The following is a 27377-nucleotide window of genomic DNA, read 5'->3' as shown; positions in this document are numbered from 1 at the left end:
CCTTTTTTCCTAGAGAAGGTGATAAGTACAATGGGGAAAAAATATAAAAGAGGTTAAAAGTAGTAGTTATACTAAATAGGTTGGTCAGGGTAGTCCATATTGACAAAGTACATCTTGAGCCAAGATTTGAATAAAGCAATTAGCCAGTGTTATGGATTGAATTGTGCCCCTCCCCCCTCTCCCACCCAAATATGTGTTGTAAATCCTAACCCCTATACCTGTAGTTGGGAGCCCTAGTGGCACGGTGGTTAAGAGCTCGGCTGCTAACTAAAAGGTAAGCAGTTCAAATCCACCAGCAGCTCTTTGGAAATTCTGTGGGGCAGTTCTACTCTGTCCTATAGGGTTGCTGTGAGCTAGAGTTGGCTTGACAGCAACGGGTTTGGTTTGGTTTGGTTTTGGTTTTATACCTGTGGTTATAATCCCATTTAGGAATGGGGTTTTCTTTGTAATATTAATGAGATCATATTAGTGTAGGACGTATTTTAAATCAATCTCTTTTAAGATATAAGAGATTAAACAAGCAAGCAAGAAGTGGAGACGGGGGAAGATAGATACCACACACCACATGAAGATTGCCAGTGAACAAGGAACAAGGACCTTCCCCAGAGCCTAAGGAGAGAGAAAGTATTCCCCTAAAGCCTGTACCATAAATTTGGACTTTTGGCCTCCTAATGTGTACGAAAATAAATTTCTGTTTCTTAAGGCAACACACTTGTGTTATTTCTGTTATAGCAGCACTAGATAACTTAGTCAGCCAGCAGTTACCTAGGAGAAGAGCATCCTAGCAGAGAAAAGCTGGGCCAAAGGCCATAAGATATGCTTGGCCTATTTGAGAAACTTCAAGGAGCCAGCATGAGGGGAGTGGAGTGGAGTGATCAAGGGTCAATAGTAAGCAATGAAGCCAGATCATGTAGAGCCTTGTAAGCTATGGTAGTACTCGGTAGTTTACTTTGAGTGAAATGAGGAGCCATTGGAGAATTTTAAGCACAGGAGTGACATGAGCTGATTTGGGTTTTAAGTGGATCATTCTGATCCTGGCTGAAAACTATAGACTACTGCGGATGAGGGAAGGAGTAAGGATAGTAGGTGCAGGGTGTTGTGATCAGGTTAAAGATTATTATAGCTTAGGTCAGAGTAGCAGCAGTAGAGGTGGTGATGTATGGTCATACTCTTGAAATATTTTGAAGGTAAAATCAACAGGATGTCCTGATAGATAGATGCTTTCAAGGTTTTTTGCTTAAGCAGAGATGAAGTTGCCATTAACTAAAACCCAAAAAAACCACAAACCCATTGCCATTAAGTTGACTCAATTCCAACTCATAGAGACCCCACAGGCTAGAGTGGAAGTACTTGTAGGATTTCCAAGGAGCAGCTGGTTAACTCGAACTGACAACCTCTTGGTTAGCAGCCAAGCACTTAACCACTGTGCCACCAACGCTCCGCGATAAACCAAGATGGAAACAAAAGCTATAAAAGCAGTTGGTTTTGGATGAGTTTGGAGATGAAGGGTATGTTGAGTGTGAGAGATCTCTTATATACACTGGTGCAGATGCTAAATGGAAACTGAACATTTAAGCCTGGAGTAGAGATATAAGTGTGGGAATTGCAGAGTACAGAAGACATGGGACTGGATGAAATCATCAGGGAAGAGAAACAAGCCCTAAGCCCAGAGGCACTTCAGCTTTAAGGAGCTTTAAATATAATTTCTTGCCATGTTAAGAAATAAGGAGAACTTCAAATTTCTTGATTTTTTTTTTTTACCTTCATTAACACGAGTTGGTGCTTTATAAAAATCCCTGCAATATGTACACTTGATGACTTTCATGGATTCTCTCTTTTTTATTTAAGAAATCCACAAATGTATCTTCATTATAAAAGAGTTAACTGGTATAGCTGTATGGACAGCAGAACGTGAAAGTTCTCATTCGTCTTCTCACCCTATCCCCATCCGCAGCACCTAGAGTTAACAGCTTGCATTATTACCTTCCATCCCTCTCAATGCCTTTATATAAGTTGTATCTTTTTTTTTTAAATGAGAGTATACCATACATCTTTTTTACAGCTTGTTATATTTCATTTAACAGTGTCTAAGAGATGTTCCCAATCTTATTTTTATCTTTCTGTTTTTAACAGCTGTATAAGTTCTTTAATATTGTGTTGATTCTTTATGTATATATGTATCTTTACACACACAAGATTAGCACTGTAGATTAGATTCCTAGAAGTAGATTTCCTATGTTAAAGGAATGTTCTTAAGCCGTCCATGAGATTTTCTCCTCTAAAATCCCTTGTGGAAACCCTGGTGGCCTAGTAGTTAAGTGCTACAGCTGCTAACCAAAAGGTTGGCAGTTCGAATCCACCAGATACTCCTTGGAAACTCTGTGGGTCACTTCTACTCTGTCCTGTAGGGTTGCTATGAGTCATAATCGACTTGATGGCAATGGGTTTGGTTTGGTTTGAGATCCCTTGTGGTTCGATTATTATTTTTCTGGAAAATTTATTATTTAGCTCCAGAAGTTTGGGCAACAATTTGGAACAGTGACGTGAAATAAGTATCCCAGTTATGGCTTTGTTCCCGCTGGCAAAAGAGTTGTAAACCATGAGTTTTATAGCTATAATGGCTTTAGTTGTTAAAAAATAAAGTCGACCTCTTAAATCAGGGATTTTAGCTAGCTCATGTTAAGCTATGACCCCTGGCCTGAATCTATAAGAAAAATAGAGGGGAGTTTTTGAAGGACTGCCCTCGTGGCCTAGTGGTGAAGAGTTCATACTGCTCACCAAAAGACCAGCAGTTTGAATCTACCAGCCACTCTTTGGAAACCCTATGGGGCAGTTCTACTCTGTCCTATAGGGTCACTGTGAGTCAGAATTGACTTGATGGCAGAGGATTTGGTTTTTCTTTGTTTTTGTTTTGGATAGGAAAAGACTATTAAAAAGTATTGTTTTCTTATAACAAATAGAATATCTTACAGTGGAGAAGCTTGGTTCACCTTACCAGGTGATCATGATTAACACTGCATGTGATAATTATGTTGTGTCATGCAGTGATATGATGCAAAGAAATTACCTTTGTGATTTTTTTTTTCCTCAAAATGTTAGTTTATTCATGGGGAAACTCCAGAGAAGCCCAATTTGAGGGTCTACAAAATACCTGACCAGTACTCTTCAGAAGTCCTAAGGTCATGCAAGACAAGTAAAGACAGATTGGTGGAGACAATAGCAACTAAATGCAATGTGACATCCAGGTTTGGATTCTGGAACAGGAAAAGGACATTAGTGCAAAAGTTGCTGTGATCTGTATAAAGCCTGTAGTTTAGTATTGTACCAATGTTAAATTCTCAGTTTTGATAAATATGACATGGTTATATGCGATGCTAATACTAGATGAACCTGGGTAAATTGCATACGGGAATCCTCTGTACTTTTCAAGTGTCTCTTTACCTCTGTACAAAGTGCTCCTAAGAATATTGTCTCTCCTAGGAAGCTATTCCTGCCCTCTTAAATCCAAGCGACCCTCTTGTGCCAAAGGGTGGAGTCTAGCAAGAACTTTTGGGCTAAAATTTAGTGCAGTTGGGAGAGATAATTATGGTTAAGTGAGACAGTATAGCCATGGCTATAAACTTGTCATCTGAGGTCATAGACACCATGGGAAGAGGTCAGGCCTGAAGAATCAGAACTAAGTGGGCTCTTCTTTAGAATGGATGGCCCAAGGAAAAGTCCAATCTTAAGATGAAAAAGAGCCGTTGAAGAAAGGTATGCAGACTAACAAAGAAACAAAACAAGACCAGTAAGCTTTGCAAGTGTCCACCACAAAGTTTGTGAATAGTAACCATAAATCACGCTAAGCAGTCAGAGGGAATATCTGCAACTCAAAATTATAAAATAATTCATGACTATTGAAATACAAAAAAGACAGATGAATGAAAGTTAAAAGGTTAACAGCTCCGTAACTGCTATAATTGCAACTTCTCCAGTTGGAACAGGAAGCCTTATGCAGCTAAAAATGAGGCTGAACTAATGAAGAATGTCTGAGAACCCCCTGCAGCTAGCTTATATCTAGACATTCTTACAGAAGATATGACTCAGTGAGGATAGTCGAGTGACCCAAAGACCCAGTGCAAAATGGTTTAGGACTATTGACTAAAAAGATTACCAGTCCTCAAGTAAAGAGGAAATAGCATTTATGTGGAACCTCCCACCCCACTGTTAACAAACATACAGGAATTAGTTATATGTATGCCCAAGATAACTTTAATTATAAGTCATTCCTACTCATTCCTCTTGATAATTTATAATCCAAGAGGTTAATTAAACCAAAAGCCCTGTTATAGTTAATGTAGGAATTCTTGGAAGGGTGGGCCATCTGGTTACAATTTTGGTTTCAAATCCCTGTTACGCAACTGGCACCCAAATAAAGACTGTCTCCAAATGTGAGTAAGCCGAGTCGGCCGTAAACAAGCAAAAAGAAGTTTTAGTATTTATGGCTAGTATCCAAGATGTTAACAACAGTTAAACAAGCAAAAAGAAGTTTTAGTGTTTATGGCTAGTATCCAAGATGTTAACAAAAGTATTTCACGAAATGGTACTTCTTTTAGACAAACTTTTTTTTTTCAACCATGATGTGCTTGACTGAGGCCAGTGGTCAACAATTTGGTCTATAAAGGGCCAGATATATTTAAGGCTTTGTGGGCCACATATGGTCTCTGGTGCATATTTGTCATTGCTTTTTTTTTTTTTTAACCCTTAAAAGGTAAAACCGTTTAAATACTAAAAAAAAAAAATAAAGTGTTTTCTGTGTTCTTCACCACCTTTTTATGTTTTATGATAGTGGCTGAAGTTTGGAGACTTGTTTTAAACAAAAATTTGAAATGAAATGTCTGACTATGGATTTATTGCCATTGGGAAAACATTTGTAATCATGACTTTTATCACTTTAATGGCTTTATTAAAAAATGGATGTGTAGTTGATCTCTTATTGCAGGATTTCAGTATATTCATGGGAGATATTTTCTATAAATATAAACTCATCATACCCTGAAAGTTTGTTGTCTAGAAATTAACTGCCTAAATAGTTTTTAATGTCAAATTATTTATACAAGATATATTTTGTTTCTAAATAGACTATAATTATTAAACTACTTTACATTTTAAAATGTAACTGATGATCTATTTTTAAAAGACTCAATGTATTAAAACCAAAAAAACCAACCCCCCGCTGTAGAGTCGATTCTGACTCATAGCAACTCTATAGGACAGAGTAGAACTGCCCCACAGGGTTTCCAAGGAGCAGCTGGTGGATATGAACTGCTGACCTTTTGGTTAGCAGCCAGTGGCTCTTAACCACTACACCACCAGGGTTTCCTTAACCCATTAACTGCCCCTTTTAATAGTTTCGTTGCTGCTTGCATGTATAAATCAACTATAAAGCTACATTCTTGCTTCTGAAGGGTCTCATTTTACAGTTATGTTACAATGTCTTCCTTGGTTTTTAATGCATATTTTATGCAAATAACTTGCTCTTACGTTTGTTTGCCAACTGTGCCCTCTCCCCATGCGGTATTTTCTCAAGCTCACTATGCTATGTTTTTTACAGCAACATGTAAAAATATTAGCCTAACGAGCTTATAAAAATACCTCACAGGGGAGGGCATGGTTGGCAAACGTAGATCGAGCATTATTTGTGTAAAAATACGGTAGTTGGGACTTAATGGTCTGACTGAGACAGGAGGAACCCCAGAAGACATGGCCCCCAGACTCTTTGTTAACCCAGAACTAAAACCATTCCGGAAGCCAACTCTTCAAACAAAGACTAGACTGGACTATAAGGCATAAAATGTTACTCGGGAAGAGTGTGCTTCTTAGTTCAAGTAGATACATGAGACTAAATGGGCAGCTCTTGTCCGGAGGCAAGATGAGAAGGCAGAAAGGGAGAGGACTGGTTGAATGATGAACACGGGAAATCCGGAGTGGAAAGGGGGAGTGTGCTGTCACATTATAGGGATAGCAACTAGGGTCACATAACAATATGTATATAAATTTTTGTATGAGAAACTAACTTGAGCTGTTAACTTTCATCTAAAACACAATAAAAAAAATGTTCTAGAATAACAAGTAATTAAAATTTTAAAAACCATAAATATATATATATTTGGTAGTTGGTATGTCACTGTTTCTGCCCCGAGACTAGTCTTTCCAGGACTTCAGCAGGTGGTCTTTAGGACAGCCATTCATTCAATCACTGTGAAAAATATCCTAATCCTCCCCAAAAGTTAAATTGTTGGATTATATGCTGTTAATTTTAGGGGTATACTTTGCCTACTTCACACAGTTATTCTAAGACAGTAGATAAACTCACATATTTGAAGCTTTGAGCTTATATTTCTTCTGTTACAATTTTAATAATCTGTAAAATAGTTTTTTATAGCTCTTATACACACAGCCTTGTTTATATTTGGCTAAACAATAGTTGCAGATATGCCATTTTAGCAGAATGGTGTCTGATGAAAACCCATTTAATTTTTTTGACAGTGGCTCGATAATAACATCTCAGATAATACTTGGAACTATTAAAACTATTAGTATTTTTTAAAATCTGTTTTAGCAAGAAAATTTAAAGGAGAACACAGAAGATAAATTAATAGCATGTTTCTTAGTTATTACTTATTTAATAATCAGTTTGAATTAAAAGGATATTTTTGACTCATTTTTAAAAGTTGGGTTTTTATTAGCTTTTCTTACATTTTTAAATCATAATTAAGGCCTTTTATCTCCAATAATTCTCTTTTTAGATAGAGTCTGTAAAAATACAACTCTTGGTTTCTTAACCAAATGGTAGTTTCTTAGATAGCATGCAGTCTTAGTTTCCTAGGGTTGCCATAACAGAAATATCACCAGCGGGTGGCTTTAACGAACAGAAATTTATTTTCTCACAGTTTGGAGGCTGAAAGTCCAATGGTTCTCGGCCATGTCATTTCCTTCTGTGAGCCTGTCTTTCATTCCTGGTGTCTGCCAGTGATCCTTACCGTTCCTCAGCATCTGTCTTCTCCCTGCCTGTGTCTCTGCATCTGTTCTGGTGTTTTTATAATTCAAATGAGATTAGATTAGGTTTAGGCTCCACCCTACACTGGTGTGACCTCATTAATATAACAAAAGAAAAATCCTACATCTACACAGGTACAAGGGCCAGGAATTCAATACATGTTTTTGGAAGACACAATTTGATCCATATACATATTTTGATTTAGTTACAGTGAATTTCCTCATATAAATTGTACTTTCCCCTAACAAGAGTTCAATCTACTGTTGACATCATGATGTGACAATCATAAGACAGGGAACTTTAATAAGGTTATAAGGAGAAAATACTGATATATGACTTCTTTTAAAAAAAAAAAAAACTCTGAAATTCAACATGTGATTTTTTTATATCAGAAATTGAGCAGAAAATTGATTTAGTGCCATCTTAAAAATAATTTTTGGGTTTTAAATTGACAGTGTTATCTGAATAATCTCACCATTCTTTCTTTGAAACACATGGGTCACCGTTAGCTTATATCATGGAAATTAACATAAGACTGTGATTAAGCGAGCAGGCAAGAGATGTGTGCATGTGTGTATTTGTCCATTCTTCTGGAGTCTTTAGGTCAGCTGTCACGTTAGTGCTTTCCTGCTTTATTCTTTGAGTTGCTAGTTGGCTGGAAGCTAGAAGGAACGCTTTTAACGGATTAGTGCTGGGGCCCTCCAGTCCTCTCCTTCACCTATATCATAGCAGCTGCATCCTGCCCTTTCTGTGGCCCTGCTAGGAAAGGAGTGTGTATGTAGTGATCTTCTGCCAGCATGCATTATGATTTTAAAAGGTTTCTAAAGCACATGGAATGAAATCTTTCCTAGGACAACGTCTCAAGGCCAGTGCATCTGGGAAAAAATATTTCTGTGCTCAGTCTTGTAACAGCTTTTATTTTGTGAAGTCAGAAGGCATTTACTTCACGAGATAGACTTGTGCTACCGTCTGTATTTACCTGCCCTTTCTTTTTGAACTCTTACAGGCAGCAGTATCTGTCCAAAGATCGTTATAGTTCCATCTTGCTCAACAAGCAGCACAACCACACTGGTTGATCAGACGGTATCTAATGAAGAGGCTCAGGGAATAAATGGAAGAACGCCAGCGAAACACACAGCTGCAAGTCCAAAGCCACAAGGTATGTTTATTGTGGGTTTATGATCAGGGCAGGTACGTGCTCACCTTGAAGCTTGCCCACAATGATGATCACTATGAAATAATTTTAAGCAATAACAGAGAGGAATTGGGTGCATTTATTTTTCAGAGAAAAGTCAATCCATGAACCCCAGGCGGAGCTGGGTATTTGCTCTGCTCCTGAAACATGTTATGTATTTCCCTATACGGTTCTTTTCCCGTTGCCAGAATTGTTTGCATGTCCCATTAAGGGGATGTGATAATCTCTTCATGCTTTATTTTTGACCTAGCACACAACCTAATTTACTCTCTGCATAATAAATGGGCAACAAGCAAGTGAGTGTTTGGAACTACTGTCAAAAAGTCATTATAGCTTGCTAGATGCCAGAGGATCTGTGAATCAGATAATTCTAAAACAACATTTAATGTTATCAAGAACCTAATTTTATAATATTAAGCAACTGGGCTTGAAAAGGCCTCTTAAAAGCATCCATTCAAGCTAAAAGTAGTTTTAAGCTATAAAAGAGAGGAATTGCCACTCATTTCCTCCTCAATGGGGAAGAAAGATAAAAGGAAAAAAAAAAAAAAAAAAAGATAATGGTGGGAAGCTTCGAATGTAGTTGTTGTTCAGTGACCGTTTTCTTTTCCAAAGAAATTTCCAGTGATCTGAGTATAACTTTGAGAAAAATTGTAATTTTGGTGATAGATAGACTTTTTGAAATGTAACACAGAAGCTAAAACTACATGATAGTTTGATGTTATTTCTTCCTAACGAATTTTTGTTTATAATAAATGCTGAACATCCAGCCAGCACACAATATTGGGCATTTTCAGAATTACTGTACTTTGGAAAAATCAATTTCTATTTTGTTTATTTTGGACTCACTTTACTCTGCTGTTCTTGCCAAAAAAAAAAAAAAAGTATCACAGAGAGTTCATTATAAAAGAGTCGGTTTTATTCCTTAAAGTCCTTATATTTTAAGGTTTTCTGAAAGAGATATTTAAAACAGGTTTAAAATGGAATCTTCTTGATTATGGGGTATTTATGTGTCTTTTTGTTGCCACCACTAGCTGTATTCATTTTAATTTCCTAGTTACTGTAGTTTTTAGTTACATTAGTGCTAGTGAGTTCAAGAGTACCAGTAGTAATAACCCAAATGATGGTAAAAAACCAAGCAAAGCAAAACATGCTATAAAACCTAATTTAATATAAACTATTATCTTAAAATTTGTCATTCTAAAGGTATCTGACATGCAGCCTGTATTGGGTAATGGTAGTGGTGGCAGTATCAAACAAGGTCGAATAATTTGTACTTCAGGTGCTAGCCCGTTCAAAAGTTTGTATAGCCTTTTCTTTTGTCCATACTTCTCTCTAACATTCATATGTATATAAATGTAGGATTTTTTTTGAACATAATTTAAGCCATTTTATTTGCAAAATACAAAATTCTATCTTCCTTATTAGACCTGAGTTGACAAAGATCAAATATGAGATAAGAATATAGAAAAAGAATTCACTTTAAGTTCATATAATTGCCTAGATCAAAAGCATGAATTCCATTATTTAACAAGCCTTTTTTTTGGAGATGCTTTGCATTACTTCATTGTTTTTCACAGCCAGTGTATTGAGATAAATCATAGCAGTGTTCTTCCTTAGTTTCCATGTGCCAAATTAATCCCATTCAGTGGGGAGACAACACCCGATCTCATTTTTACTGTTTTATAAGCATTTCAAGTCAATACATTGATAAATACATATTTAAATGTGTATTTATTTCCTATCTTGAACTTGGATCAATTATATATAATTTTATAAAACTGCAGGGAATCTTCCCAATAGTAAATAAATCCACACAGAGTACTTTATACATCTTTTTCAAAATACTGTCACTCATTTGGGTGTTATCTGGCCTCTCTAACTAAAATTTCAACCCCACCCTCAATCCTGACATTTCGTGTTCTTCTATCCCTACTGTAGTTTTCCTCATTCATGACAATCTATTATATATTTTACTCATCCATCTTAGTTTTTGCTGCCTTTTGAAACACTACATCTCCAGCAGATAACAGGCCTTCAATAATACTTGAGCAAATTTCTGCCACATCCTATAATTCACAGGACAGCCCACAACAGCAAAGAATTATCCTGCCCAAGATGTCAGTGATAAGAAACCTTGATCTGCATCCTAAAATGAATGCATAATTAAATTTTTTTTTTTTTTTCTACCTCATATGGACTGCTGATGAGAACATAGGTACAATATACCCTGGAGAGTTTAAACGGAGAGATAGTATTGAATATCTTTATCTTTGTTGATGATGTAGTAATGTGTCTGGAATAATGTAAGGTTTATATATATGTTTATTAATTACCAACAAATATTAATTATTTCTGAAGCATTATTTATGATTTTCAAAGGGAAAAGAGCTAAAATTGAAATCAGAGATTAGATAAGTTTGCATTTGAATCTTTACTGGAAAAGGTAGATTCTGAAATGGTTTTTTGTTCAATAGTTAGGGTTTATTTTGCCTCAGCTTCAGAAAATACCCTCAGGCTTTGGAAAACAATGGCTTATTCACTTCATACCAATCCTACCAGGCAGTACAAACAAATTACTGAGCAACTTCCAACATAAGTCTTTCATTTCTTTTCTTTTTGTATACCACATTTAATATCGGCCTATTTCCTGCCCTGCTAGCCATAACTTAAAATAGCTTCCCTAACAATTAAAGCCGGAAACCTTGGTGGCATAGTGGTTAAGTGCTATGGCTGCTAACCAAAAGGTCAGCAGTTTGAATCCACCAGGAGCTCCTTGGAAACTATGGGGCAGTTCTACTCTGTCCTGTAGGGTGACTATGAGTCAGAATTGATTCCACGGCAACAGGTTTTTAACAATTAAAGCTAATAGTCCTTTTTCTCTTAGGAATGTTGGTCTGCAACGTTCTTCACATGTTGACTAAGTATAGTCAATTCTCGTTCATTAAACTGAAATGTTTTAAAAACTTTTGTAAACTTGGCTGTATTTTTGTTGTTTGAATAATTTATGTAGAGTATTCAAACCTATGTCATTTGCTTCTAAAGCAAAACAATCCATGAGTAATGATCAATTCTTTAAAAAGTGTAATATGTTATGAATTTATGAATTGTTAACCTATAGCCATCTTTTGCTTCTTCTTAGTAATCAAAATAAGAGTAATTGAAATCTACTGGTAATCCCAAAACATAAACTGGCAATTTGTTTCTCTTTTCATTCTCAATAATCATTTAGCACAGACTTGGAAATTTTTGATAATTAAATTGTTGTGTTCTATTTCCTGTTTGCAGAATTGGCTGTAATAAAGCTTTTTGATTTATAGTCAAATATAGCTCAAAACTGAGCTCCCAGCCGTCTCTCCAGATTTTGCCCTACGCCATCCTTCCAGTTTTTCAGGCCAAAGTTCCCAGGTCCTTCTTGACTCTCAGCTCTTTCTCTCATATCTCACTTTTAATCTGCCAGGAAATCTACCTTTAAAATCTTTCTTCCTACCATTTGCGCCACCTAGGGACCTTGGTTTCTAATACCGCTCTTAAAACTATGCTTTTAGGATATTGCCTACAGTGTATGATTTCCTTTTTCCCTATTTGTAGAACTAAATTTGGAGGGGAAAAATCATTTTAAACATTGATATGTTGTATCTATTTTCTGAGAGTACTGATTTTTTTTATATACTGTGCTTTAGGTGAAAGTTTACAAATCAAGTCAGCCTGTCATACAAAAAGTTATATACACCTTGCTGTATACTCCTAGCTGCTGTCCTTTTAGTGAGACAGCACATTCCTCCTCTTCACCCTGTATTCCCTGTGTCCATTCAGTCAGCTCCGATTATCCTCCTCTTCTTTCTCATCTCGTCACCAGACAGGAGTTGCCCGGATAGTCTCAAGTGTCTCCTTGAGCCAAGAAGCTCACTCCTCACCAGTATCATTGTCTTATAGTCCAGGCCAATCCCTGTCTGTATATTTGGCTTTGGGAATGGTTCCAATTTTGCGCTGACCAAGGGTCCAGGGACCATGACTGTCAGTGTCCCTCCTGTCTCAGTGAGACCATTAAGCCTGGTCTTTTTACGAGAATTTGAGGTATGCATCCCACTGTTCTCCTGCTCCATTGGGGATTCTCTGTTGTGTTCCCTGTCAGGGCAGTGATTGGTGGTAACCGGGCACCATCTAGTTCTTCAGGTATCAGGCTGATGGAACCTCTGGTTCATGGGGCTTTTTCTGTCTTTTGGGCCCATCTTTACCATATGTCTTTGGTGGTGTTCATTCTCCTTGGCATCAGGTAGGATGGGACCAATTTATGCATCTTAGACGGCCGCTTGCTACTGTTTAAGACCCCAGATGCCTCTCACCAAAGTAGGATGCAGACTGTTTTCTTAATACATTTTGTTATGCCAGTTGACCTAGGTGACCCCTGAAACCATGGTCCCCAGACACCCATCCCTGCTACTCTGGCCATCAAGGCGTTTGGTTGTATTCAGGAAACTTCTTTGCTTTTGGTTTAGTCCAGTCATACTGACTATCCTGGTGTTATGTGTTGCCCTTGCCTTTACGTAAAAAAATTTTTGTCTACTATCTGGTTAGTGAGTATCTCTCTCCCTCCCTCCCCACCCTCATAAGTATCAAAAAATATTTTCTTCTGTATTTAAACTTTATCTAGAGCTCTTATAATAGTGGTTTCATACGATATTTGTCCTTTTGCAGTTGACTAATTTCACTCAGCATAATGTCTTCCAGATCCCTCCATGTTACGAAATGTTTCACAATTCATCGTTGTTCTTAATTGTTGAGTAGTATTCCATTGGGTGAATATACCGTAATTTATTTATCCGTTCATTCATTGATGGCCCCTTGGTTGCTTTCACCTTTTTGCTATTGTAAACAGTGCTGCAGTGAACATGGGTGTGCATATATCTGTTCATGTGAAGCCTCTTATTTCTTTATCGTATATTCCAAGGGGTGGAATTGCTGGGTCATATGGTAGTTGTTTTTTATGGTAGTTGTAGTCCTAGCTTTTTAAGGAAGCGCCAACTCAATTCCAAAGTGGTTGTACCACTTTACATTCCCACCAGTAGTATGTAAGTTTTCCAGTCTCTCCACAGCCTCTCCCAACATTTATTATTTTGGTTTTTTAGATTAATTCCAGCCTTGTTGGAGTTAGATGGAATCTCATTGTAGTTTTGATTTGCATCTCTCTAATGGCTAATGATCATGAGCATTTCCTTATGTATCTGTTAGCTACATGAATGTCTTCTTTAGTGAAGTATCTGTTCATATCCTTTGCCCATTTTTTAGTTAGGTTATTTGTCTTTTTTGTTATTGAGCTTTTGCAGTATCATGTAAATTTTAGAGATCAGACACTGATCAGAAATGTCATAGCTAAAAATATTTCCCCAGTCTGTAGGTAATCCTTTTACTCTTTTGGTGAAGTCTTTGGATGAGCATAGGTGTTTGATTTTTAGGAGCTCCCAGGTATCTAGTTTCTTTTCTGGTGTTTGTGCATTGTTACTAATGTTTTGTATACTGTTTATGTCATGTATTAGGGCTCCTAACATTGTCCCTATTTTTTCTTCCATGACCTTTATTGTTTTAGATTTTATACTTAGGTCTTTGATCCATTTTGAGTTAGTTTTTGTGCATGGTGTGAGGTATGGGTCTTGGATTTTTTGCAGATGGATATCCAGTTATGCCAGTACCATTTGTTAAACAGATTATCTTTTCCCCATTTAAAAGTTTTGGGGCCTTTGTCAAATATCAGCTGCTCATATGTGGATGGATTTATGTCTGGGTTCCCATTTCTGTTCCATTGGTCTATCTGTTGTTGTACCAGTACCAGGCTGTTTTGACTACTGTAGCAGTTTAATAGGTTCTAGAATCAGGTAGTGTGAGGCCTCCCACTTCTTCTTTTCAGTAATGCTTTACTTATCTGGGGCCTCTTTCCCTTCCATATGAAGTTGGTGATTTGTTTCTCCATCTCTTTAAAAAATGTCACTGGTATTTGGATCAGGATCACATTGCATTTATAGATCGCTTTGGATAGAATAGACATTTTTACAATGTTGAATCTTCCTATCCACAAGCAAGGTATGTTTTTCCACTAATATAGGTCTCTTTTGGTTTCTTGCAATCGTGTCTTATAGTTTTCTTTGTATAGGTCTCATGTCTCTGCTTAGATTTATTCATAAGTATTTTATCTTCTTAGGGGTTATTCTAAATGGTATTGATTTGGTAATTTCCTCTTCAATGTTCTCTCTGTTGGTGTAGAGGAATCCAACTGATTTATGTATGTTTATCTTGGACCCTGATACTCTGCTAAACTCTTCTGTTAGTTTCAGTAGTTTTCTTGAGGATTCTTTAGGGTTTTCTGTGTATAAGATCATGTCATCTGCACATAGAGATACCTTTACTTTGTCTTTGCTAATTTGGATGCCCTTTATTTCTTTATCTAGCCTAACAGCTCTGGCTGGGACCTCCAGCACAATGTTGAGCAAGAGTAGTGATAAAGGGCATCCTTGTCTGGCTCCTGTTCTCAAAGGGAATGGTTTCAGTCTCTCTCCATTTAGGATGATGCTGGCTGTTGGCTTTGTATAAATGCCCTTCGTAATGTTTAGGAATTTTCCTTCCATTCCTATTTTGCTGAAAGTTTTTAATCATGAATGGGTGTTGGTGGACTTTGTCAAATGCCTTTTCTGCATCAGTTGGTAAGATCATGTGGCTCTTGTCTTTTGTTTTATTTATGTGATGGATTACATTGATTGTTCTTCTGATGTTGAACTATCCCTGCATACCTGGTATGAATCCCACTTGGTTGTGGTGAATTATATTTTTGATATGTTGTTGAATTCTATTAGCCAGAATTTTGTTGATGATTTTTGTATCTAAGTTCATGAGGGATATTGGTCTGTAACTTTCTTTTTCTGTGGTGTCTTTACCTGGTTTTGGTATCAGGGTTATGCTGGCTTCATAGAATGAGTTTGGGAGTATTCCTTCCTTTTCTGTGCTCTGAAATACCTTTAGTAGTAGTGGTGTTAACCGTTCTCTGAAAGTTTGGTAGAATTCTCCAGTGAAGCTGTCAGGGCCTCAGATTTTTTGTTGTTGGGAGTTTTTGAGTTACTTTTTTTCAATTTCTTCTTTTATTATGGGTTTATTTAGTTGGTCTACCTCTGTTTGTGTTAGTTTAGGTAGGTAGTGTGTTTCTAGAAATTTTGCCCACTTCCTCTAGGTTTTCAAATTTGTTAGAGTACAATTTTTTGTAGTATTCTGTTATGATTCTTTTAATTTCTATTGGGTCTGTTGTGATATCGCCCATCTCATTTCTTATTCGAGTTATTTGCTTCATCTCCTGTTTTTCTGTTGTCAAGTCTGGCCAACAGTTTATCAATTTCGTCAATCTTTTCAAAGAACCAGCTTTTGGTCTTGTTAGCTCTTTCAATTATTTTTCTGTTTTCTATTTCATTTAACTCTGCTCTGATTTTTATTATTTGCTTTCTTCTGGTGCCTGAGGGTTTCTTTTGTTGCTCTCTTTCTATTTGTTCAAGTTGTAGGGATAATTCTTTGATTTTGGCCCCAGATGTGTGCATTTATTGCTATAAATTGACCTCTGAGCACTGCTTTAGCTGTGTCCCAAAGGTTCTGATAGGAAGTGTTTTCATTCTCATTGGAGTCTATGAATCTCTTTATTCTGTCCTTAATTTCTTATGTAATCCAACTGTTTTTTAGCAAAGTGTTCAGTTTTCATGTGTTTGATTTCTTTTCCCCTGCTTTTTCTGTTATTGACTTCTAGTTTTATGGCTTTATGGTCAGAGAAGATGCTTTGTAATATTTTGATGTTTTGGGTTCTGTTAAGGCTTGCTTTATGGCCTAATGTATGCTCTACACTAGAGAATGTTCCACATGCATTGGAGAAGAAATTATACTTGGATGCTGTTGGGGGGAGTGTTCTGTATATGTTTATGAGGTCAAGTTGGTTGACTGTGGCATTTAGCTCTTCCATGTCTTTATTGAGCTTCTTTCTGGATGTTCTGTCCTTCACTGAAATTGGTGTGTTGAAGTCTCCTATTATTGTGGAGGTGTCTGTCTCTCTTGTCAATGCTGTTAGAGTTTATGTATCTTGAAGCCCTGTTATTGGGTTATAAATGTTTAATATGGTAATATCCTCCTGGTATATTTTCCCTTTAATCATTATATAGTGTCCTTCTTTATCCTTTGTGGTAGATTTAACTTCGAAGTCTGTTTTGTCAGAAATTGGTATTGCCACTCCTGCTCTTTTTTGATTGTTGTTTGCTTGATATATTTTTTCCTTCCTTTGCGATTTAGTTTTTGTCTTTAAGTCTAAGGTGTGTCTCTCATAGGCAGCATATAGATGGATCATGTGTTTTTGTCCATTCTGCAACTCTCTGTCTCTTTGTTGGTGCATTTAGTCCATTTACATTCAGCATGATTATAGATAGGTATGAGTTTAATGCTGTCATTTTTATGTCTTTTTTTGAGTGTTGTTGACGATTTCTTTTTTCCACTTAATTTTTTGAGCTGAGTAGTTTTTCTTTGTTAATTGTGTGTTCCTTTTTTCATTGTTGTTGATTTTGGTTTTGCTGAGTCTTTGTTTTTCTTGTATTTTATTTTGATGTGTAAGATTGCTGGTCTCCTTTGTGGTTACCTTAATATTTACCCCTATTTTTCTAAGTTTAAACCTAAATTTTATCTCCCTATATCCTCTTGATTTCCTCTCTGTATGAAAGATCTATGACTACTTTATTTAGTCCCTCTTTGTTGATTTATTGTTGTTGTCTTTTACATAATGACATCGTTGATTCCTTGTTTTGAGTGTTTTTTTATCTTGATTTGTTTTTGTGATTTCCCTATCTGGGTTGATATCTGGTTGCTCTGTCCTGTGATCTAGTATTGGGTTGATACCTGATATTACTGGTTTTCTAACCATAGAATTCCCTTTAGTATTTCTTGTAGTTTTGGTTTTTTTTTTTTTTTTTGCAAATTCCCTAAGCTTCTGTTTTTCTAGAAATGCCCTGATTTTGCCTTCATATTTGAGAGACAGTTTTGCTGGATATGATTCTTGGCTGGCAATTTTTCTTCTTCAGTGCTTTATATATGTCATCCCATTGCCTGCATGGTTTCTGCCGAGTAGTCTGAGCTTATTCTTATTGACTCTCCTTTGTATGTGACTTTTCGTTGATCCATGGCTGCTCTTAAAATTTTCTTTTCATCTTTGATTTTGGCAAGTTTGATGATAATATGTCTTGGTGACATTCTTTTGGGATCTATCTTATATGGGGTTCAATGAGCATCTTGAATAGATATTTTCTCATCTTTCACAATGTCAGGGAAGTGTTCTGCCAACAAATCTTCTACAATTCTCTCTGTATTTTCTGTTATCCCTCCCTGTTCTGGTACTCCAATCACTCGTAGTTATTTCTCTTGATAGAGTCCCACATGATTCTTAGGGTTTCTTCATTTTTTTTTTTTAATTCTTTTACCTGATTTTCCTTCATATATATTGTTGCCAAGTGTTTTATCTTCAGTCTCGCTAAACTAATCCTGACTTCCATTTCCTCAGTTATGCTCCGCTGACTTTCTATTCAGTTGTCTAATTCTGAAATTTTATTGTTAATCTTTTGAATTTCTGATTGCTGTCTCTCTATGGATCCTTGCAGCCTATTAAATTTTTCCTTATGTTCTTGAATAATGTTCTTAATTTCCTCTACTGCTTTATCTGTGTGCTCCTTGGCTTGTTCTGTTTTGCCTGATTTCCTTCTTGATGTCTTGATGAGTTCTGTATATTAACCTTTTGTATTCTACATCTGCCAATTCCAGGAATACATCTTCATTCAGAAGATTCCTTGATTCTTTGTTTCGGGATTTTGTTGAAGCAATCATGGTCTGCTGCTTTATGTGATTTGGTATCAACTGTTTTCTCCAAGCCATCTATAAGTCACTGTATTAATTTATTTTATTGTTGCTCACTGTGTCCTAGCTTCTTGCTTTGTTTTGTTTTGATATACCCAAATAGGCTACTAGAGTGTGCTAACTTGATTATTGGAGCCTTTGAAGCACTAATTTCCTGTCGTCAGATGGCTCGAGCTGTTACCAGGTATATGAGTCTCTGAGCCCATTCACTATTCTTGTATAGATTCAGCTCAGGTGTCCAGGTAGTCAGTCACCTAGTGTGTGGTTCAGGCTGTCACCTACAATCTTAGAGAAGCAGTAGAGATTGGCATATGCACAGGTTTCTGGTTGCATCAGGGGGTCACACTCTGAGGAAGGCAGGGGGCTGAAAACTTGCCCCCAAATGTCTGTGAAGAAGGCACATCCCTGTTCTCTACAGTGCTGTGGTGTGTGGGCTCTGCAGTTGTACCACAGACACCCAATGCTTTTACCTGTTAAGGACTGGGAGGCACCATTTATCCTTGGACCCCTGTTGTAGGTGGCTAGGTGGTGTTGGTGGAGCCACCAGTCCTCAGGCCCCTAACATATGTAGGTGATGGCTCTGTTTAATAGGCAGAGCAGTATCCAACATCAAAAACCAGCCTCTCCACCGTACAGCTGAAACAGTTACAGTCAGACCTCAAACAGATTTCACCCTTGCAGTATAATAGCCAGATCCTGTCTGCTCCAATGGGCCACCTAGATCCATGCAGGCGTAAAAGACAAAGTCTGTGGACTACTTTTGCTCAACAAGAGCCACTTCTTCTCAGAGTTTCCAGATTAGAAGAGTTGGCAGGGTATTTGTCCCCTGTTTGTTAATTTGTTCTTTCTCCAAGGCTGGGAGAATGGCTCAGGGAGCGCAGCAGGACTTATCTCAGGCCCAGGGAAATCAACTGTTACTGAAGCCGGCTGGGGCAGAGGGAGGAGGGATCAGATAGATAGGAGAGAGTGCTTTCAAAAGGAGGCACTATTAGATCCGCACAGTAAATTAGCCAAAATCACTTATTTTGTGCAATCTGGATGTTTATGTATAAGGGGGTAGGTTACTTTTTTACTGGTACTTTCCAATTTATGATCATATGTGCTCTCAGTTACGCATGATTTTTAAGAGGGTTGATAGCTATTATAGTAATTTTAAAATAATAATGTCAAATAGACTCCCATTTTGCATCCAGGGTAGACATTGCTAATTTATCTTCCCATTGAGCCTAGACTCTCAAATTCTTTTCAACACAATAATAATTCATCGGAGTTGCCCTGGCCATCTCGTAGTAAAAGTAATGAATGACTCTGATATCAGAAGTTGCTAGTGAAAAATCCATTTTATTAGTACACATAAACATACATATACATCCACTTTCAGTCTTTTCATTTTTGTTGCTTCCTTTGGAAATAGAGTTTTGAATTGAAACATGGGAGCGAGAGATGTGTGAGAGTTGATAGGTCCACAGAGTAGGAACTATGTGAAGAGAGGAGACTGAATTTGGCAGATTTTTATATAGTACAATCAGTTGGGCTTTATGAAATGATTGTATAAGGGGGAGTAATGTTAGTGGAGGGAGGAATTTTCCCTTTGGATTGTGCATGCACAAGAGCGAGAGCTATGTCTGTCCATAGAGCTTAGAACAGCGTCTGGTACATAGCTTATGACTAGTATTTATTTTTGGAATGAATGATTTTGAAATGAATGAGGAATGGTGTTACTATAAACAGAAATAGAGAACAGAGGTGCAGAAGGAGGAGCTTGTTTGCAGGGGGAAGAAATAATAAGTTGAATTGCAGACATATGAACTGGAGGTACTAATAGGACACCCAGGAGGAGATACTCAGAGAGCATTTGGGGTTGCCAACCCCCATAGTGTAAAAGAAAGATAAAATGGTGAGTAAGGGAGTGATTGGGGGCTGAGGGGACTTATTTATAGAGACAGTAGTGGGAAAGCAGTGACACAGCTGATGTTCACAAGGAGGGAAATGGTAAAAGAGAAGATAAGTCTTTGTAGTAAAACCCCTAGAGAACATTTAGGGGACAGAAAAGGAAAAAAAATGAGGTCTTAGAGATATAAAGGGTAAACACAGTTTCCCAGAAGCTAAGACGTGTGGCCATGAAAAGAAATTTAGTTTCAGTAATTTGAGATACAATTTCTTGGTTGCTGCTACTATTGTTTTTGGATACAAAGTTTTGAAATGAAGCATGAGATTTGGGTTTTATTTTGGAATTCTATTTTTAGCACTGTATCTAAGTAGTATTCAAGATATATTTCTCTTTGAATTCTGCATTAGATGTTCCTAGCTCGTTACTGCTTATCTTTGGAAGCTGAATCATTTTCACTAGTCAGTTATATCTTTTGAACAAATTATGCATTATTTTTGTGATACCAATAAATGATTAACTAACAAAAGGGCAGGATTTTCCTCTAGGACAGTTTCTGAAACTTTAGCTGTTCATATACCATCTTGAGATTGTTTTAACATATGCATTTACCATTTACACTCTTTTATTTAAACTGTATAGAATATTTACTGATTTAGTATGCATTTGGATTATCTCCCGTGTATGGAATTATCTCCCATAGGTACCTCTATGTTTCTGTAATACCTGTGTACCCAATGTCCATCTTTATCACCATCACTAAACTGTCTAAAAAAAAAAAAAAACCGTCTACTCGCTGGAATATGAGATCCTTGATGATACATTAATTCCCTTTTGTATTCAACAAATATGACTCTACTGCCCAAGTTGCTGAACACTGCAGGTAGTCATTGTAAATATACTTGTGATCAAAACAAATGTGTTCCTTATCCTCATGGAACCCCAGCTTTGTGGGGGAGAAAAAATTAAAACTATAGTGCATTTATTACTTTATTACCAAGTTATTATTATTTTATAATATTTATCACTAATTATTTAATAAATATTATGCAGTACATTCATATAAGCACTTTGAAGAAAAAGCACACAGTGCTGTGAAACAGTTAAAGAGAAGAGCAACACATAGTTTGGGAAGGTTGGAAAGTCTTCTGAGAACTGACAGGTTGAGGCATTCATTTATTCGAATCATTTGAGCATCTAGCAGTGTCTGGCACATATAAATATGGAATAAATTAAATTCTAGATAGATGAGCCATTTTATAACAATCTTAGCACACAGAATTATAAGAACATATTCACTACCTTCTTTCAGTATTCTAATTAGGAATGTTGAAATTACTCCTAAGGTTAAAAAAAAAAAAATTGGAAAGAGATATTCCTTGTTTACTACTTTAGCATATTGTTGTTGTAGAAAGGAAATTTTTCTTTAAAATTAACAAATATCACACTTACATACGCCTCTTTCTTCCCAATGGATACTATATTAACCATCCTCCCTGAACATCTTGGAACTTAATATCATTTTCATAAAAAGGGACATACCATTTTTTCATTGGAATTATTTTTCTGTTTGTATAGAAAGGGAATTAAGCTAATTAATTGTTGCACTTATTAGCTCATTGTGATATTTTTTCTCCTCTGTAATAAATTGATAACTGGCACAGAAATTATGAAATCTAGGCCAGTGAGCATCAGGCAACTGTCAGCTAGCTGAGTTTATAAAAGAGGTAACTGAAAACTAGGGTAACTAGCTGGGGGAAAATGGGGCATGTAATTAGGAGACATTTTCCCCAGCCCTACTTCAAGAAGGTAGGAGAAAGGTTAAAAATAAATAAACAAAAAGGGAAATCATCTATTTGATCTGTTAAACTGGTTATAGAAAAATGTATACATATTACAGTCTTTTACCCAGAATGTTAATCTTAGAGAAAAGTGATACTGGTTTTCAAAACTGAAATAATTCTTGTGTTAAGCACTTATAACATATTTTCTCTTCTTCGGTAGCTTTTAATATTTAATGCGTGAAACTGCAACACCAGGATCTGTTCCTATTTTATTAATTGAGTGAAAGACTTTTTAGTAAGCTATTGATTTGTGGTACATTATCAATGCAAGCTGACTATATACTGTAGCAGATGACAATAATAGAACTTCTGTATTCTTCCTTTACTGGATTTATGATAAGAAGTAGTGCTGATAGTAGAAGGAACTGGAGTCTGGGTACCAGTCAAAAATCAGAGTATCCTTTTTTACCCCAGGTCAATCATTTAGCTGGGGCGAAAATGCAAATAGGAGTACCTACCTAAGAGGACTGTAAAGTATGAAATTTCTTCTAATATCAAATTAGATAAGGCACTTTTGTTAAATGGAAAGCTGTTGCTAAATGCAATGTTTTATTACTCTTTGTTGTTGTCTGTTGGCTTTTGTGTTTAACTCAGTAGTTCTAGACTCTGGTGTATCCATTATCACTGTTATTAAAATATCTATTTTTTTAGCAAGCAATATATCACTAGGATTTAGTTTCAAACTTAGCCACTCCTTTCCCTTGCTGAGAGGAATGACTGCTATATTATCTCTGACAGAGTTGAGCATATAGCAGTCATTCCTCTCAGGTGTTTGACAATGCCATATTTAAAATGAACCAAAATTAAAAGAACCTCTTAAATCTTGGAGATGGAATATTCATGGGATAAAGAGCAAATGTCCAAGATAATAATAAAGTTCACTTGGTCGAGGTTCTATACAAATTTGAGAGACACCCCCTCTACAAAAGTTTGATAATGCTAAAGATTTTTACACTCACAACACCAGAATTTTATTGTTAAAAAACAAAAACATCAGTGAAATACTGAATTCTATTAATTCTTTTTCTACAGTGCCTCCAAAGCCATTACATCTGCAGAATTCACCTTCATCCAATATACACCAAACCCCCAGGCATAAAGCTTTATCTAGTGCAAAACCAAGGATGGAGGAAGTTAAACCTGCCCCTGCTTCTTGTGTCTCAAAAGAAAAATCCAGTAAGGTATCAGATCTCATCAGTCGCTTTGAAGGAGGCAGGTAAGAGTTCATTTACAATGGGAGAAGACAGAGGGAAGAAAAAAGTTGATTTTTAAAAAAGATGATAGAGTCACAGATTTTTAAAATCCAAAAAATATACCCTATACCATTAGATTTGGTAGGCCTATAGAAACAGTGAATTTTTTAAATAAATTACTTAATCCTGCCCTCATATGAATTATCACTTAGTATATTTTACCTATGTGCGCATGCTATACCACCAGCTTTCTCAAAAATTTGTTCTTTTCTGCATATGTGCTGTTTCGTTTATTGGGTTTTTTTTTTTTTTTTTTTTACCTGTGTCTGTAGATGTCACTCTGTGTGTGTTGCTCGCTACATGTGAGTGGCAGGATCTCTGTTGGAGGAGCAGGGAAGTTTTCTCTATGTTTTTGTTTCTCACCCGGTATATTTGTGCATGTGACTCTGTTGGCTTGTCCCACCCCTGTGGCCTTTCTGACCCATTTTATTCTGTGCGTGTGGGTCTTCTACGCCCATCCTGTCCCTACTTCCCTTCTCTCCAGGCCCCTACCTTCTGGTAGGTTTTGTGAAGAGATAGTGCCAGCAGCAAAATACTTATATTTATTAGATATATTTTTATATTCTTTAGCCCTATGTTTAAAAAAGTAGGTGAAATATGTTTATTTTTCACTTTAAAAAATCTACATACATTGTTCTTCTACTTTGACCCTCAATTGTTTTTTCTTAGAAGTTCTTTGATAGAAAGAATTTCCGTCACTGATGTAAATAGAATTTTTAAAAGAACTTTATCTAAAGGATTTAATTTTATTTGTCACTAAAAGTCTGATGTATAGTTAAACATAATGTATATAAGTTTACTTTCATCCTCAAAGCCAAATATTTCCATTCATTCCAGTGTAATAATTGAGAATGGTCTCTCATTAGGTGATTTTATTATTTACTTGCAGAATTTATTGTTATTTATGAAACTGATTATAGTAATTCTTGGAAATACTCCAGAATTTTTTTTTTTTTAATCTGATCTTTTGGAAATTGTGACCAGGTATGAAACTTCATTGTCCTGAATTTAATGGACTATATTTAGCAACAAATTCTAAGCTTTTCTTCATTTCTAATCAGTTATGGGAACTTCAGTCATACATATTTGAATTCCAACATCTCCTCCTATGAAGTAGAATTTATGATACCTTTGCTATCTTAAAATATAGTGATCTTGACTAGAATGATTTAATATGAGGGGCTAGAGCCCCAACCCCTATCCATAGGGATATGCCAGAGTCTATCCCCAGATTCAAAAGAGTGAGTACTCTAATTCCCACCATTTTGGCAACCCACTCTTTGTACTGTTTTGGGTTCCCCTCTATAGAAAATAGATACAATAATCTGACTCCTACTTATTTATTTTTTGCAATTTATTTTTGTTGTTTTGAGAATAATACACAGCAGAATATACATCAATTCAACAGTTTCTACATGTATAATTCAGTGACAGTGATTGCATTCTTCAAGTTGTACAACCATTCTCACACCTCTTTTCAGAGTTGTTCCTCTCCACATTAACATAAACTAATTTCCCCCTAAGGTTCCTATCTAATCGTTCAAGTTGTTGTCAGTCTGATCCCACATAGATAGATCTTAAAAGAGCATAATACTCAAGGCAGACATTCTTTACTAGTTAAGCCAAATTACTGTTTGGTTTTGAGAAGACTTCACAGAGTATTTTTTTGTTAGAGTTTAAAGATATCTCAGGGCAGTAGTTTCAGGGGTTCATCCAGCCTTCATGGCTCCAGAAATTCTGGATTCCATGACAATTTGAAATTCTGTTCTGCATTTTTCCCCATTTGATTAGCCTGATTCCACTTACTAATGTCATTTATTAATGTAATCTCTTTCAAGTGTCAGATTCAAAGTCATTTTTTGATGCAAAGCTTGCAGGTTTGGTCTGAGGGGAGAGGATGAAAAATAGAGCAGTCTGCCTATGCTGTAATTTATCTATGACACTTTAAGTTTGTTCTCAGTGTAGAGAGGGTATAATGTAATCTTTTTGTCAAGTCTAGTGAAGGAATAACAACTCCGGCAGACTCCATTTCCAGTACAAAAAATAGTTATGTTTTTAGTGAGATATTACCAAAAGGAACTGACCCTAAAAAGTGTCTGAGTGTGTTAATTTTGCCTTATGCCTATAAGACTTTAATGGGAAGCTTGTATTTCCTCTTGAGTAATGTCCACGTGCCCACAGTGTAGCTTTTGGTTTTAACCTCAGTCTTCACAGCTTAAACTAGTACCTTGTAGATGGAGGGAGATTCACAAGGAAGAACCAACGTCTTTCAGAGTGGGATGTAGTCAGGACGGTCATAGAGGATCCTACCGTACTGCTGTTAATACCGTATCCCTATAACATAGCCTTGCTCTGTGCAATAATCCAAGTAATGCTGTTTAATTAAGATGAGTGATTTGGTGGATGCATTTGAAATAAATGGATTTTGGTTTTTTTTTCACACTGACTTCTTCAATTTTTTGCTTGTTTGCTTTTTGAGAGTAAGACAGACTAAGAGAGGCTTCAGAAGTTAAGAAAGAGTGCTGATTTTTCCCAAGGACACTGTGAGACCAACTGTTTTTCCCAGGACTTGACACCCACCACACAGGAGGAATCTGCTTAGTATCACTAAGTTCAACCCTTTCCAGCTGGAAAAAGTTTATCTTTATTCTAGAAGTTTTCCACGCCAATGTTTTCATGCTTCCTTTGTATTTTATTTTCTAGCACGTTATCAAATTACAGTGATTTGAAGAAAGAACCTGCTGTGAGCCTAAATGCTCCTAGAACCCTGGGAATGCATGGACTGACAACCACACCTCAGCAAAAACTCCTCTCCCAGCACCCACTTCAGAAGCAGAGAAATGATACAGATCAAACTCAGGGTGTACAGACTTGTGTGGCCAATGGTGTAATGGCAGCGCAGAACCAGATGGAATGTGAGGAGGATAAAGCAGCCCCCCTTAGCCCAGATACTTCTTTGCAAACTCCTGTCCCCTTGCTTGATACAAACTTGGTGAATGGAGAAAGAGATGAAACTGCTACAGGCCCTGCATCACCCACAACAGATATCTGTGATGGAAATGCTTCTGACAGTGACTGCAGGACTCCTGATACAGGCCCCGTGCTCACACTGGAAAAAGGAACGGTGGAAACAGACGCCAAGGTCCAAGAGAGGGAAAATGGAGAATGCCCTCTGGAACTGGAGCAGCTGGATCAGCACCATGAGTTGAAGGTAAAGCGTGAGGCTGTGGCTTATAAATAGGGGGAAGCACTGACTACTCCATTGATGTTTTTAAACTGTTTTGTTTTTAAAAAGCTGCTGTTGAGTCAATTGCAACTCATGGTGACCCCCATATGTTTCAGAGTAGAACTGCCCTCCACAGGGTTTTCAATGGCTACAATCTTTCAGAATTAGATTACCAGATCTATCTTCGAAGGCACCTCTGGGTGGATTCAAACTGCCAACCTTTCAGTTAGTAACCAAGCGCTTAACCATTTGCGCCACCTGGGGATTTCCTTTGTTTCATAGCACCCATGAGATTGGTGAGTCTTATCACGCACATGACATGTAAACAGTTCTCAAGCTCTAGCAGTTTTCCCTATTCTCTTAGGAGAGGTCTCACTTTTTCTTCTTATGTACTTTTTCTTGATCTCTCTACTGTGATTTCGAGAGTCAGAAGAGTGTGGAGACTTTGATATCAGAAAACCACAAATACATTGTTTATATATAAGAAGAAAATGTTCTTTGACGCTCTAGATGTTAGGGTTGAATCTCTAATATTTATGGAGGAAGTTATATAATCTTTGCTTTTCAGAAGTTGCTAATTTAGTAAAATAAATAGTAGATGTAGAAGAGTTAATTTGCACTAGCAGATGTTACTTTTAAGGGCATGAACATGGAAGTATTCACAGATTATTCTGCGTATTAAATCTAAGGTCACATTGCTGTTTGGAAGCAGTAACAGCCCAGAAGTCCTGTGCCTTCACTCCTAGGTCAGTGTTCTGTCACTGATACAAAAGGTCACAAACTTAGATGCCTAGTGCAGGTAATGTCAATGAAGGCAGCACCCATGGATGATATACTACTGGAGGTTAGTGGGACTGTGGCGAACTTGAAGTTCATACCCTTTTTAAAAAACTTCTGAAGAAGTTTAAGTCCTTTTAGTGAACCACCTGGATGGTGTTTCTGCCCACATGCAAAATCATAGCTACCAAAGCTGATTTGCTAGTGAAATAAGCATTCATAGTTTACCTGTGTTATAACAGA

General features: G+C 36.8%; 1 protein-coding gene across 10 annotated transcripts in view; it reads left to right on the top strand.

Moving 5' to 3' along the window:
- FGD4 (FYVE, RhoGEF and PH domain containing 4) overlaps window positions 1–27377 on the top strand; it is a 158564-nt gene that overhangs the window by 64052 nt on the left and 67135 nt on the right. For 6 of the 10 annotated variants that reach the window (XM_023555245.2, XM_010595746.3, XM_003405711.4 and 3 more), the window contains exons 2-4: window positions 8046–8198; window positions 22911–23094; window positions 25835–26342. In XM_023555245.2, coding sequence (XP_023411013.1) covers window positions 8046–8198; window positions 22911–23094; window positions 25835–26342 — 845 coding nt within the window. Of the gene's footprint in view, window positions 1–8045; window positions 8199–18249; window positions 18331–18356; window positions 20918–22910; window positions 23095–25834; window positions 26343–27377 lie in introns of those variants that run through there. The other 4 variants (XM_064284405.1, XM_064284403.1, XM_023555255.2 and 1 more) reach the window with 4 other exon arrangements.

Source organism: Loxodonta africana, chromosome 4 (genome assembly GCF_030014295.1).
Source record: "Loxodonta africana isolate mLoxAfr1 chromosome 4, mLoxAfr1.hap2, whole genome shotgun sequence".
NCBI classification, from domain to species: domain Eukaryota; kingdom Metazoa; phylum Chordata; class Mammalia; order Proboscidea; family Elephantidae; genus Loxodonta; species Loxodonta africana.
Note: the sequence above shows the minus strand (reverse complement) of the source record. Positions and strands in the feature narration are given on the sequence as shown.